The sequence below is a fragment of the Mobula hypostoma genome, chromosome 5, assembly GCF_963921235.1.
Source record: "Mobula hypostoma chromosome 5, sMobHyp1.1, whole genome shotgun sequence".
In the NCBI taxonomy this organism is placed as follows: Eukaryota; Metazoa; Chordata; class Chondrichthyes; order Myliobatiformes; family Myliobatidae; genus Mobula; species Mobula hypostoma.
The window spans coordinates 139,432,613-139,447,425 of NC_086101.1; the positions used below are offsets into that span (position 1 = coordinate 139,432,613).

At 43.7% G+C, this 14,813-nt stretch overlaps 1 protein-coding gene across 8 annotated transcripts in view; it reads left to right on the forward strand.

Moving 5' to 3' along the window:
• trpm3 (transient receptor potential cation channel, subfamily M, member 3) overlaps positions 1–14,813 on the forward strand; it is a 539,467-nt gene that overhangs the window by 411,094 nt on the left and 113,560 nt on the right. For all 8 annotated transcript variants that reach the window (XM_063049027.1, XM_063049028.1, XM_063049029.1 and 5 more), the window contains exon 9: positions 12,087–12,159. In XM_063049027.1, coding sequence (XP_062905097.1) covers positions 12,087–12,159 — 73 coding nt within the window. The remainder of the gene's footprint in view (positions 1–12,086; positions 12,160–14,813) is intronic.

Sequence of the window (14,813 nt, forward strand, 5' to 3'; positions counted from 1 at the left end):
CTGCTGTTCCATCTCACCGCTGCTCCCCACTACCTCCTCTGACTTGTGTCTCTGCATACCTCTTCAAATGTCACTGTCACGGACGTGTACTGTCACTGGTAAGTGACCTGTTCAAATATTCAAGCACTTTTACACATGGTATGTAAGCTGTGTACATACATCTATTGATGCTTCTGGACACACCTTCAGTGATGTTCCTGGAATCATCGGGTGTTTCGGGTCTTTCAACATCATACAACCTCCTCCAGGTGACCCAGCCGGGGCTGATCAGACCCCAGATTGTGTCCAGATGGCTAGCAACTTATGATTCCATGGCTTCCCTCTTTTGAGCCACAGCCATCTTGAGGCCCTCTCTGCCGCATCGGTGGTACTGCGGATGGCTCTCCTCTTCCTCTCTCCCTCAATGCCCAAAATGCTGAAGGCTCTAACTAAAGAACGGGCTACGAATCCCCTACAACCAACCTCCACTGGGAGACACCCTGCTCTCCATCCAGCCTGCTGACAGTTGCTGACCAGTCCTGCATACTTGGAGAGCTTCCTTTCAAAGGCCTCCTCCAAGCTATCTTCCCATGGGACTGTCAGCTCCAGCAGCACTATTTGCTTAGTAGACTCAGACACTAGGACAATGTCTGGTCGCAGAGTGGTGGCTGCGATATGGTTGGGGAACTTCAGCTGCCGTTTGAGGTCCACCAACAGCTGCCAGTCCCTTGCAGAGGACAGAATGCCTGCAGATGTTCTTTTGGCAGGTATTGGCTGCTCCCCAGCTCTGACAAAGGCAATGGTCCGCTTGGAGGGTCGGGACTGCTTTGCCCACTCAACTCCTGCACTGACGGCTTCAGCGATGGTCTTCAGGACCTGATCATGCCTCCACCTATACCGTCCCTCACCAAGTGCCCTTGCACAGCCGCTGAGGATATGCTCCAGAGTTCCTCGCTTGGAGCACAGTGGGCATACAGATGACTCTGCCTTGCCCCATGTGTGCAGGTTTGATGGGCTTGGAAGCACATCGTACACTGCCTGGATGAGAAATTGGATGCGGTGTGGTTCGGCTTTCCAAAGATCAGCCCAGGTCACTTTCCTCTCAACCGCATTCTCCCATCTTGTCTAAGCTCCCTGTTGCTTCATTCCCACCGTCCTGCAGGCTTTCATCTTCTCCACTACTGCTCTCACCTCCTCCTGAACTAGACGACGCCTTTCCTTCCCTCTGGTGTCCATTTGGGGAGTTGGAAAGGATCCTGGCCCAGCTCGGCCTCGTGTGACCACTCCCACCAGCCTCCTGTGACACAGCCTCACCTCTGCCCTCCACTTCCTGCCAGTCCTCACTTGGATCCCTGCTCTAGCCACCTTCAGGTCACTTGAGTCCCTATACTGTAGCACTTCTCTGGCTCTTGTTACCTTGAATTCTTCCTCTAAGGATTTGAAGGGCAGTTGCAGTTTGTTGTGGTGTCCATAGAGTGCGATGTTGCTCAGGCTCTTTGGCAGCCCCAGCCATCTCCTGAGGTGGTTGCTAACCCTCCTCTCTAAGGTTTCGACTCTCGAGATCGGAACTGCATAGACGAGGAGGGGCCACAGGATTCTGGGAAGAATGCCATGCTGATACACCCAGACTTTAAACTTCCCAGGTAGGCCAGACTTGTCCACAGATTTCATCCAGCCATCCAACTCGGTACAGGTTGCCTGAATGGATGTTGTGTCCCTTAAAGAGCTGTCAAAAACTTTGCCTAAGCTCTTGACTGGCTTGTCTGTGATGGTTGGGATGGCTGTGCCTGAGATGCTAAACCGGAACTTATTCTCCACCTTCCCTTTCCTCAGCACCATCGATCTTGATTTGGCGGGTTTGAAACGCATCCGGGTCCACTCCACCAGCTTTTCGAGCCCTTGCAGAATCCTCCGGCAGCCTGGGACTGATTCTGTGGTGACTGTGAGGTCATTCATGAATGCCCTGATAGGTGGTTGCCGTTGAGCAGAATTCATTCTGGGCCCTCTGCACTCTGGTTCAGCAGACTTAGTGAGCATGTTCATGGCTAGGGAGAACAGTGTCACTGAGATAGTGCACCCTGTGATGATGCCGATCTCCACCTTGTGCCAGGTTGATGTAATTGCTCCTGAAGAGACCCTCATCCTGAAGTTGGTGTAATAATCAGCGATAAGGTCTCTGATTCTGCTGAGGACGTGATATTTGGTCAGTGTGAGCTGCACCAGCTTGTGCAGAATGGAGCCATATTCATTTGCCAGGTCGAGCCACAACACTGACAGGTTGCCCTTGTTCTCTCTGGCCTCCCTGATGAGCTGTGTCACCACACCGATGTGCTGCAGACAGTCCGGCATTCCTGAAATGCCACCCTTCTGGACTGATGTATCAATATAGGTGTTCTTTGCTAGGTAGGTGCACAACCGGTTGGAAACTGCACTGAAGAAGATCTTCGCCTCGACACACAGCAGGGAGATGATGCGAAACTGATCTAACTGGGTGTCATTTTCCTCCTTCAGGATTCACACCCCTTCAGCCACTCTCCACTGTTCTGGGATCTTCCCCCTTCTCCAGAAGATTCTCAGGATCTTCCACAGACGCAGCAGGAGTTTGGGGCAGTTCTTGTACACTTTGTACGAGGTGTTGCTTGGTCCTGGAGCCGAACTTGCCCTTGCTTTGTGGACGACCTCTCTGACTTCCTTTAGTTGCAGCTCTGACATGTCGAACTGCACATCCGGTTCAGGTGGGTCTATTAGGATGTCACACTCTCCCAACTCCTGCTCTCTTTCAGGATCATTATATATCTTCTTCAGATGTTGGTCTATGTCTTCCTGCGAACAGGCCAGTTTCCCACTGCGCTTCTCCCCCAGCAACTCCTTGGTGAACTTGAAGGGGTTGGCGATAAAGGCAGCACGTTTTCAAGCCCTTTCACGATGCCACCTCCGATGCCACTCTGCCCGGCGGAGGACCCTGATCTTCTTTCGTAGTATGCACATCAGCTGGGCCAAGCCAATGCGCTCCTCTTCTCCTGCCTCCTTGTATTGGGACTTCAGCGCTTTCATCTCCTGCCTGATGTTGTGGATCCTCAATGCTCTTTGGTTCTTCGAGTAAGATGTTTTGGAGCCTTCCTTCTCCTCTTCTCTGAACCGTTCAGCTGTGATACTGACAATAATTGTTGTCATGGCTTGCAGCTCCCTATCAACCCCTCCCTTCACCGTTGCCTCCAGAATTTGGTTAACATCTTCATCAAACTGCTTCCACAGTGAAGTCATGTTAGCTGCAGGCCATTTGATCCGCCTCCTATTAGACTTCATGTTCGAGGGATTAGTTTGCAACACTTGGAGGTTCCGGGCACTATGGGGTGACTCCAGGCCTGGCCCCTCCTTCGTCTCACCAGGTTGGACACCTGCGCGTTGTGCTGCTCCTGCTCCCGCCAAACACTTCATCCTCGCTTGGTGGATCTTCAGGCCGTGATCGTTCTTGCAGATTTTGCCATATGCACACTGCTTCCTCATCGTCGTTTGTTCATTGCCTGGGTCTGATGTCGTTGTGTCCATCCGACTGGGGTGCTCATCCTCCCCCCCTCTCGGGCACCCCTGATGGTATCTTTACCTTAGATTCTTTGTGGCTTTTGTGGGGGTCCTCCTCTCAGAGGACACAGATTGGGTTGCCAGCCCGTTCTGCCCTGATTGCTATCTCTCTGGGCTGTCACTGACTCTCCAGTCGTCACCACTCTTTTCATGGTTGTCACCCAGTCTTTCCTGGTTGTCACTGATTAACTCAGGGTGTAAGCTGTGTACATACATCTATTGATGCTTCTGGACACATCTTCAGTGATGTTCCTGGAATCATCGGGTGTTTCGGGTCTTTCAACATCATACAACCTCCTCCAGATGACCCAGCCGGGGCTGATCAGACCCCAGCTTGTGTCCAGACGGCTAGCTACTTATGACTCCATGGCTCCCCTCTTTTGAGCCACAGCCATCTGGAGGCCCTCTCTACCGCATCAGTGGTACTGCGGATGACTCTCCTCTTCCTTTCTCCCTCGATTAAGTAGAATTCCTTTCTGACAGGCTGACTTCTGTTCTGGCAGCGCCTGATTTTCCAAAACCCATATTTTACTCTTAGTCCACCTCACTCCTTCCTATCGCTGTAATCTCCCCCAACTCCAAAAATTGAAATCTCTGCCTCCTCCAATTGTGGCGCCTCACGTACTTCCAAGATCCCTATAACTAATTTACTTCTTCAAGCTTCTGATATCCTGTCCTAATATCACCTTAGTTTGTTCAGTGTCAGATTTTGTCCAATGAAACACTTTGAGAGAGTACATTAAAAGTGCTATATAAGTGCAAGGGTTTATTGTTGAATTATACATTGAAAGCCTCAGGCCATCAGTAATGCAGTGATCAAATGGATTTCTATTTCCCTAAACATGTGACACAGATCCACATCACAACTTTGCACACAGGTAAAACTCTGTTGTTTGTCATAAATATATCACATGCTAGTTCAGAAATTCCTTCTGTGTTACAGAATTAATAGTCATTGCAGACACAGCTAATGGGAATAAATATATAGGACACTAAAAGCAATCTTGCTGATAAATTATTGAGATCAAGCTGCTGCAGCAAACTCTACGGATTCTGAAAGCCTCAGGAAAGAAAATGTGCCAGAATGATTAGCAGGTCAAGAAAGAGGTTTGCATTTATGGCATACCCTTTATATCTCTTTCAAAACAGCCCTTTCAAATTTGAAGTATAGTTACTCTCCAATGTTAGTAACAACAGCAGTGTATTTATATGTAGCAGGCTCACTAAAAACAGTGAGGATATCTCCAGATGGATAGTCTGATTAAAAGCATTTTTCACATTAAGTAGCGACATAAAAAACAACTGCACTTGTCTGCCTCACATAAGTATATCAATTATTAATGTATTAATTGAAAGAAACCAGTGCCAGTAGTTAATTCCCAAAGAGAAGTAAATTTCTAATGATGGACAACTTTACAAGTAAGTTACGACATAAAATACATGGCATGTATCACAGAGAAGCAGGTCACTCAGCCTAACTGGTAATTATTTTCCTCAACCCAAGCCTCCCCTCAGCCCTCTTCATCTCCTGCTTTCAGCATTTCCTTTCTATTTCTTCATCCCTCGCTTGTTTATCCAGCTTCCTCCCACGTCATCCCTGTTGTCCACCCCAAACACTTCCTGTGGCAAAGAGGGGGCAGTGTCAGGATGTGTATAGTCATACAGTTTGATGGAAGGAATAAGAGCATAGACTATTTTCTAAACAGGCAGCAAATTCAAAAGCCCAAGGGGACTTGGGAGTCCTTGTCCAGGATTCCCTAAATGTTAATTTGCAGGTTGAATCAGTGGTGAGGAAGATGAATGTAATGTTGCCATTCATTTCAAGAGGACTAAAATATAAAATCGAGGGTGTTATGCTGAGGCTGTATAAGGCTCTGGTGAGGCCTCACTTGGAGTATTGTGAGCAGTTTTGGATACCTTATTTAAAAAAGGATGTGCTGACATTGGAAAGGGTTCAGAGGAAGTTCGTGATAATGATTCCAGGAATGAAAAGGTTATCAAGTGAGCTGCAAGGCTCTGGGCCTGTACTCATTGAACTTAGAAGAATGAAAAGGGATCTCATTGTAACCTGTCAAATTTTGAAAGGCCTCAATAGAGTGGATGTGAAGAGGATTCCTTTGGTGGGGAATGCTAGGACCAGAGGGCCCAGCCTCAAAATAGAGGAACGGCCATTTAGAATAGAGATGAGGAGGAATTCCTTTAGCCAGAGGGTGAGGAATCTGTGGAATTTATTGCCACAGGCAGCTGTAGAGGCCAAGTCACTGGGTGCACTTAAGGTGGAGGTTGACAGGTTCTTGACTAGTCAGGACATGACAGGTTATGGGGAGGTGGCTGGAGAATGGGGTTAAGAGGGAAATGGATCAGACATGATGAAATGGCAGAGCAGACTCATTGGGCCAAATGGCCTAATTCTGTTCCTTTGTCTCATGGTCTTATGGTGCGAATTTCATACTCCCACTACTCTCTAGTAAAGAAGTTTCTCCTGAATTTATGACCTTGAACTGATAGCTGAGAAGGCTTTAGAGCAAGTGCAGGATCCTTGCAGGTAGAAGGACTCCCTCCCCAGAGCTGATCACCCACGCTCAAATTTCAACTCTCTCAGGCTGCAGTTTGGTGAATACACACTGTTTGTTGAACAAAAGTACCCCCCAGAAGTTTAAACTTCTGTATGTCTGTTTAATCAAACATTTTCATAATCTTCTGCGTGTCTGTTGCATAATCTTAAAGCCCTTGATCAGGTCATTGCTGTATCATCTCTCCTCTACCAAAAGGAGCAGCAGCTTGGTTAGTCTTCCTTGACAATTCTGCTGAATTGTTTTGTATTCCTTTAATTGCCCCTCTATCCTTTGTATCAATACACCTGCAATTAACAAAGTAGCTTGTTAATATTACATGGAAATAGAGAGTGATTAATTAATTCAAATGATAGAAAGGAAATTCCTGCTTGACATTTGCATCACAAGTTATTAATCCAACTGGCATTTTGCTCCTCAATCTTCGAAGGACAATGATTCATCATCTTATTTTCTAGACCTGCCAATTACCCAAAGTTTCAAAACAATTCTGCTTGAATTTCAAACATGGAACAAGTTCATTTAACTAAAGAGATATGTTTCGAATGCAGGCCTCATTTTTTCACTAGTTTCTTCATATATATTTGAAGTATCTAAGCTCTTTTTTTTGTTCATCTGGCCAGTGACTTATGAAGATAGCATAAAACTAAGGAGAAAATACTATTAGTATCCATTGATTCTAAGGATCATGTAGCACAAATAGATGCAATCCATTGTAGAGGAAACCAGTGGTTTGAACATGCTGGGAAATGCAGGCAGTTCCCTATCAAATTCCCAGCATATCTACTCCCCTGGATCCCAGCCAATGGATTTCCAGTAAGTTCAGGATCTCCTCACTAAGCAAAAGTCCTGATATTACTGGCGCAGGTTCCCAGAACCTCTCATGAAGTTTAGAAGACGAGCATAAACTTGCTGAATTTGTCATCCTTTAGGGTGAGTTCGGCTATTGAATCTTTACAAGTTAGAACTCAGGAATGAACAGCAAACACATTCATTTTGAATGCACAGGAAGAACAACTAAGAGGTAATTATAAGGTATCATTTCTTATTCCTTTTAATTTTATAGTTATCAAAATGTTTGTGTCTACAAGATTTAACAATTTTTTGAAAAATATTAACATTTTACAAAGTTATTTTTTAAAACTTATTTCTAACCAAGTTTTTGAATGTTTCTGCTTGTTAGAAACATCTGTGACGATTGACACCTTTGTCAGTCAGCCAACCCAATGGCCTGGCAAAGCTGGCTGTCAAAATTCATCACTGGCTCTGACCTACTCACATATGCCAACATTACAAGTGCAACATAACCTACTCTCATGCATCAAGTGCAGTGTTGCATCAGTGTTTTTTTAACCCCAAGAGAAAAATTTTTTAAAACACTGTATGCCTCTGGTCCAAAATTGGACAGTCAATAGAGCATTAATGGCATTCTGATTTTAAGGAGAGTGTTTCTGAATCTGCACTTGTGTTAAGAAGATAATTAGCTGTGTAATATTTTTAAGCACAGTCACTCAGCCCAACTGATTTGTGCTGGTATTTATCTTCCACGTGAACCTCCTCCCACCTGCTGCCCACTCATTGCTTTATCAGCTGTGCCTCAGTGGAAGCATTAGTGTTGAGTGGGGCTCCAGTCCCACCCCAAGCATTCAAGCAGAACAATTCAGGCTAACGTTTGCCTGTGCTGTACTTTAATCAATACCACCTCTCTCAGTACCCACACCAAAGAGGGTGCTACTATGAGGTAACATCCAGCTAAGGTCTCAAGTGAGCATAAGATCCCAGAGCACTACTTTAAAGAACAGGGAAACTCTCCCTGGTCTCAAAACCAACATTTATTAGATGATTAACATCACTAAAATAGGTAATTATCACCACATCTCCTCTGTTTCCCATACATCCGCACACACCCTGTCTTCCACTGCCATAATAGTGAGAGTCCCTCTTGTCCTTACCTACCACCCCATCAAACACATTATCCTCTGCAACTTCCGCCATCTTCAAAGGAATCCTATCCCTAAACGTATCTTTACCCACCCCCCACCCCGCTTTCTGCAGAGATCGCTTCCTGCATGCTAAGTGAGACACCTGCCTATATACCTCCTCCCTCACCTCTATTCAGGGCCCCAAACAGTCTTCCAGGTGAGGCAACACTCCACCTGCAAATTTGCTGGGGTCATCTAATGTGTCCAGAGCTCCAGAGCTCTATATTGCCATAAATTGGGGGATCGCTTCGTCAGCCACCTCCGCACCATCCACCACAAGCGAGACTTACCAATGACCAAACATTTTAATTCCGATTCCCATTCCTGTTCCGACATGCCAATCCATGGCACCCTCTGGTGCCAAGTTGAAGTTGGAGGAGCATCACCTTATATTCCATCTGGCTACCCTCCAGTCTGGTGGTATGAATATCGATTTCCCCTTCCAGGGAACAAATTTCACCCCCCTTTTTTTATTCCCCACTCTAACCTTTCACTTCTTCTCACCTGCCTATTACTTCCCTCCGGGTACCCTCCTCCTTCCCTTTCTTCTATTGTCCACTCTCCTCTCCTATCAGATTCTTTCTTCTCCAGCCCTTGACTTTCCCACCCACGTGGCTTCATCTATCTCCTTCCAGCTAGCCTCTTTCGTCTCCCCCCCACCATTTTATTCAGGTATCTTCCCCCTTCCTTCTCAGTCCTGAAGAAGGGTCTTGGCCTGAAACGTTGCCTGTTTTTCCTCTTCCATAGATGCTGCCTGCCCTGCTGAATTCTTCCAGCGTTTTGTGTGTGTTGCTTTGGCTTTCCAGCATCTGCAGACTTCCTGATGTTTGTGATTTATGATGCCTCAATATTTGTTGGAACTTGTTATGCATTAATTATCTGCCTGTATATCCTTCATTATAGCCAAAACAGCAATTTAGAGATGTGCTTTATTGGCTGTAAGATTTGTTGGACATCCAGAAACATAAACACACGGCGAATTTTCATTTCCTCCCATAGCTAAAAAGTGTAAATGCTTGCAAAGTGTCACATTCAGAGGCAAGAAATTTGTCATAAAACTTATTTCCTCTTTTATCATTGCACTTCACACAATGAGCAGTTGCTGTTTCAACTAATATAATTGCCTTTTCTTCAGAACCAATTTAACACTGCAAAAGATATACACTCTAACATCGTAACACAATAGCAATAAAATATTGAACAGGTTCCATGCTGTGTGTCTAATGTGGCCCAAGGGCTCATTCCATTGTCCACAAAATCCATATAAAAATAATTAGTTGTCTCATGTTGAATACTTGCCCGTAGAAATAGCTTATTTTCTTTCGTTCTCCTTATTAGCATCTGCACTTGCAAAATGTAACTGATTGCTCTGCAAATGATTTGTGGTATTTCATTAAGTGGAATTAGAACTATAGTTACTGCATGGTACTGCTGTGAAAGATTATGGATATTATTGGACAAGCTGGCATGAGGTAACTGCAACTTCAACCTGGTCCCTGCTTATAGTCCAGGTGTTTTCCGTAGCTGCTCTGCAGGAAAGCACTTCCTGCGCTTCTTTAGGGGTGCTGTCCACAAAGCAGAGCAGCCAATTTGAATGCAGCAAGTTCCCACAAGCAGCAAAGTAGTAGTGTTAGAGTTTGGTAATTTAATGTTGTTGATTTTGGATGCAAATATGGGCTCCATGATACACAAGTGAACTCTCCTGCTCTTCTTTGAAGTAATCCCGGGGAATTTGTTACATCTATCTGCAGGTGTAGAGGATAGAGGGTATATTGTCAACTCTAAAGAGGCAGCTCTGAAAATGCAGTAGTACAGGAGTGCCAGCTAAGGTTTCTGTACCGAGCTGTTGTGGGCCAAATCAAAGGTGGTGACAAATCAGCATACAGGAGGGAGATTGAATGGTGCCACGACAGCAACCTCTCACTCAATGTCAGGGAAACCAAAGAGCTGATTATTGACTGCAGGTGGAGGAAACCAGAGGTCTATGAGCCCATTCTCATCAGGGGATCAGAGATGAAGCAAATCAGCAACTTGAAATTCCTCAGCGTTATCATTTCAGAGGATCTGCCTGGGCCCAGCACATCACTGCCATTACAAAGAAGGCACAGCAGTGCATCTAATTTCTTAGAACTTGATGCAAATTCAGCATGTCATCTAAAACCTTGACAAACTTCTATATACGTGCGGTGGAGGATAAACTGGCTGGTTACAGCACAGCCTAGTGTGGGAACACCAATGCCCTTGAATGGAAAATCTAACAAAAAGTAGTGGATACAGCACTGTCTATCACAGGTAAAGCTCTCCACATCATTGAGCACATTAACAAGGATCATTGTTGCAGGAAAGCAGCATCCATCATCAGGGACCCCACCATCCAGGTCATACTCTCGTCTATCTGCTTCCATCAAGGAGGTACAGGAGCCTCAAGACCCACACCAACAGGTTCAAGAACAATTATTACCCCTCAACCATCAGGCTGTTGAATCAGAGGGGATCACTTCAGTCACTCCAATACTGGAATGATTCCACAATCTATGGACTCACTAAGGACTCATGTTCTCGATATTTATTGCTTATTTATATATTATTTTTCTTTTGTATGTGTACAGTTTGTTGTATTTTGCCTGTCTTTATCATGTGCAGTTTTTCATGGATTCTCCTGTGTCTTTTTGTATCTGCTGTGAATGCCTGCAAGAAAATGAATCTCAGGGTAATAAATGGTGACGTACATGTACATGTACTTGGATAATAAATTTACTTTGAACTTTGAACCTAACCATTTGATTCAAAGGTAAGACCATCATAAACTGCGCATTGCAGGTAATGCCTCTGTTACAGGGATGTTGGGTTCCTAGAAAACAGTCCATATCACAATTTTTTTTAAACATGGAGTCCTATCATGTGCACATGCATCAAAAAGTAAAAGTTGGAAAAATACAATTTGGGTTTGTTTAATTGCTATTATCCACATACATTTCTTATGAGTGAATTTTTATTCCGTATCCCAGATACTTTGTGAATTTCATAAGAACAAATTTCTGTTATCTGAGCTACTGTAATGTGGAAATCATCTGTATCCAATTCTGCTATTCAGAACAAGTAGTAACATTTGGCCTCAATACACCATCATAAATGGTTGTTGTTCACTCAGAACATCTCTCCTGATAGGAATTTAAATTTTTCTAAACTGCTATCCTCTTCAGGATTGAAATAAATATTCCTTGGAATTTTAAAAGATGAAGTAAATAATTTCTGTAAAATAAAATCACTCCACAGGTTGGGGATTTTCTCTCTCCATGTCTCTCCTCCTTTCTATTCTATCATGAATTGTAATTGCTCTGGCTCAATTTCCAATGAGCAGGGATATCCCAGGTGGATTATAAAGGGACTAATGGAGTCCAGTACAGGTCAGCTCAGTTCCAACAGAGTTCAGGAGGCAGAATCCACTGATGTTCCAGACGTTAACAGAGGGTGAGATTTTATTCCGGGTGCATCAAACCAAATTAAATTAGGAGTTGTCAAGCCTCCAGGATAATGGCTTCATCTCCAGGAGTTTGTTCAGAAAGCAGAACTATCAGTGGCATTCAACATTATCATCTTCGTTAGTTTTACCAGTGCTGGCTACAGGGGCTGACAGGTTCTTTGACTGACAGCCAATAATGAACTGACCACAATTCAGTGTCTCTGCTTTCTGATTGACCTTGCTGAGGGTGGAGAGATTGAATGCCTTGAGGGCAGAGCATTTGGGAGCAGATGATTGAGGAAGCATGTCCAATGATGGATTGTACACCTAACAAGAGTTAGCAACTCTGGTGTATGCAGCTATTTCACCAACTCAACAGGTTATCTGAGATGGGTGACATTGATGGTTTTGTAATCTCCTTCATGGATTCAACAAAGTTTACCATAGTTGTCATGTTTAGATCCCATAAATAATACAGCAAGCTTTAACTCTCCTATCATTTTTCAGATTACGGTCTTCAGAATGGGCTCAGAGGGACATCAGGACATTGATTTGGCTATTCTAACAGCACTCCTTAAAGGTAACAGTTTCCCTATGTACCACTGTACCTCAACAAATCTAATGTATTATTTTTATCATGCATGATTAAACTTTCCTCTCAGTAATTTCTTCTGACCCTGGAATACTTCACAGTCTGGACTCTCCCCAATTCTGTTGTCTTATACTTTGCCAGTTTTAATGCCACCAATAGAGGTGGCAAACCTTTCTGAGAGTGTGTATCCAAGTGAGTGATAATTTTCTGAAATAATTGTCTTGCATGCCATGGTAATTTTGAGCTAAAATTATCATTTATTAATAAATCAGTAACAATAATTATAGATATTTTAAGGAAAAAGGATGTCCTGTTGCTTATTTATGTGCATTCATTGTTTTATTATTAATAAAAGTATAATACAGATTAAAATAAATGCAGCACTTTAGAAAACCTGTTCAAAATTATTAATATTAATCTTTTAAAACATTGAAAAATAAATATTCACGGAGGAAGTAAGTTACATATATTTACTGTTATTTTTGCTGAGTGTCCTGTATTCACTCACAAACAGAAAAAAATATATAAGCAGAGCAAAGCCATTACCAAATAATCCAACCGTTCACTATCCAAATACTGATATGTTCACCAGGTCTGTGAGGATTGCAAAATGTATCATTCAACATCATGTGTTCTTACAACTGTCTAGTTGGCATCAAGCTGGTGCAAGGCATTTCCTGTGAAAACATCTCAGTGCTCTCGGATTGTTAAAAGAAATTATTTACTTCTTCATTTGGCAGAAGAGATGATCATTATGTATTTTTATATTATGGTCGGACATGCTATCTGTGCATCTGTGCCATGGGTTCGCCACCCTTGACCTGCCCCATCAGTCATTCTGCCTTCAGTTGCTCAGGTCTGGAAATATAACCCTAAACCTCTCCACCTGTATACTCTGTCCTTAAAGTCTACCTATTTAACCAAGATCTTTATAGCCTGATCCGCTACCATTGTGCCAAGCTTTGTATAATAATTGTGAAAAGCCTTGCGGTATTTCATCAGGATAGAGATCTGATAATCGGATGACAACCAGGACATTGGTAATGCTGGTCTAACAGATTTCCCAGACTATGGCATGTTACTAATACTAATGCCTTAATGTACATTTACTTTGATTTTTATGTTTCATGGTGTAATAATAAGCTTCACAGTGAAGTAGTTGAGTTAAAAGAGAAGAGGGGAACCAGGGCTCCAGAAAGTGAAACCAGAGGATGGGAACTAGTGCCCCAGTGAATCGAAAGGGAACACAAGAGCCAAGTTCTTAGTCTATTAAAGAGAACATGTGATCCAGGACCTTGGTGAATAAAAACTGGAGTCCTGCTGTGTCACATGGAGCAGAGAACATACAACCTAAAATAATTCAGCTTAGTACAGGCCCTTGAGCCCACGACGTTGTGTCGACCTTTTAATCTATTCCAAAATTAATCTAACCCTTCTTCCCACATAGCCTTCTAATTCTCTTTTATCAATGTGCCTATCTAATAGTCTTTTGAAAGTCCCTAATATATCTGCCTCTACCACCAACCCTGACAGCACATTCCATGCTCTTACCACTCTCAGCGCAAAAACCTATCTCTGACACCCCCCTTATATTTTCCTCCAATCACCTTAAAAGTGTGTCCCCTTGATAACTTGACAAAATGCCATGAGGCTTTTCACAACAGTCATATAAAAATGCTGCCCTGGGAAAAGGTGTTGGCTTCCACGCTATGGCCCTTATCATCTTATACACTTCTATCAAATTGCCTCTTATCCTCCTTCATTCCAAAGAGAAAAGCCCTAGCTTGCTCAACCTTTCCTCATAAGATACGTTCTCTAATTCAGACGGCATTCTGGTAAGTCACCTCTGCACCCTCTCTAAAGCTTCCACATCCTTCCTATAATATGGTGTCCAGAATTGAATGCAATACTCCAAATGTAGTCTAACCAGAGCTGTATAGAGCTTCAACTGTATCTCACAGCTCTTGAACTCAATCCGCTGACTAATTAAGACCAACACAACATACGTCTTCTGAAGCACCCTATCAACTTGTACAGAAACTCTGAGGGATCTGTAGACTCGGACCTCAAGATTTCTCTGTTGTTTCATACATATTGATAAGAAAAAGGTATAGAACCCATACGAGAAATAAACTATTTGGCCAATACTAGCTTTTGTTCTCGAACAACCTTCATCCTACTCCACTCCATTTCAGTCATCAGCTCAGTACCTCAATTCATGTTTGCTCGAGTTCATTCACCCTCTTTTTATATTCTCACTTCCCTCTCAATCACTCCCGAGGTGGTGAGTTCCACATTCTCACCATGTCCTGGGTGGAAAACAAGTTCTCCTGAATTCCACATTATGTGTACTCATGACTAACACCTAGTTCTGCAGTGGCACAAGGCAAAACGTTCCCAATGGGGTCCTTGCACATCAAAAGTTTAGGGTGGGATTCTGAAAGTTGTAGCCTTAGCAGCGGAAGGAGGGCCACTGGGGCAGAGTGGTGAAATTCAGGGACTTGCAGGAACCACGATTAGAGCAATGCAGTGATGTACGCTCTGTGCGGGAAGGACATTGGCAGAGGGCTGTTTTTTGTCTCTGCACATAGGTACATAGAACAGTACAGCACAGTTGTGCTTACTGATATAAATATAGAAAA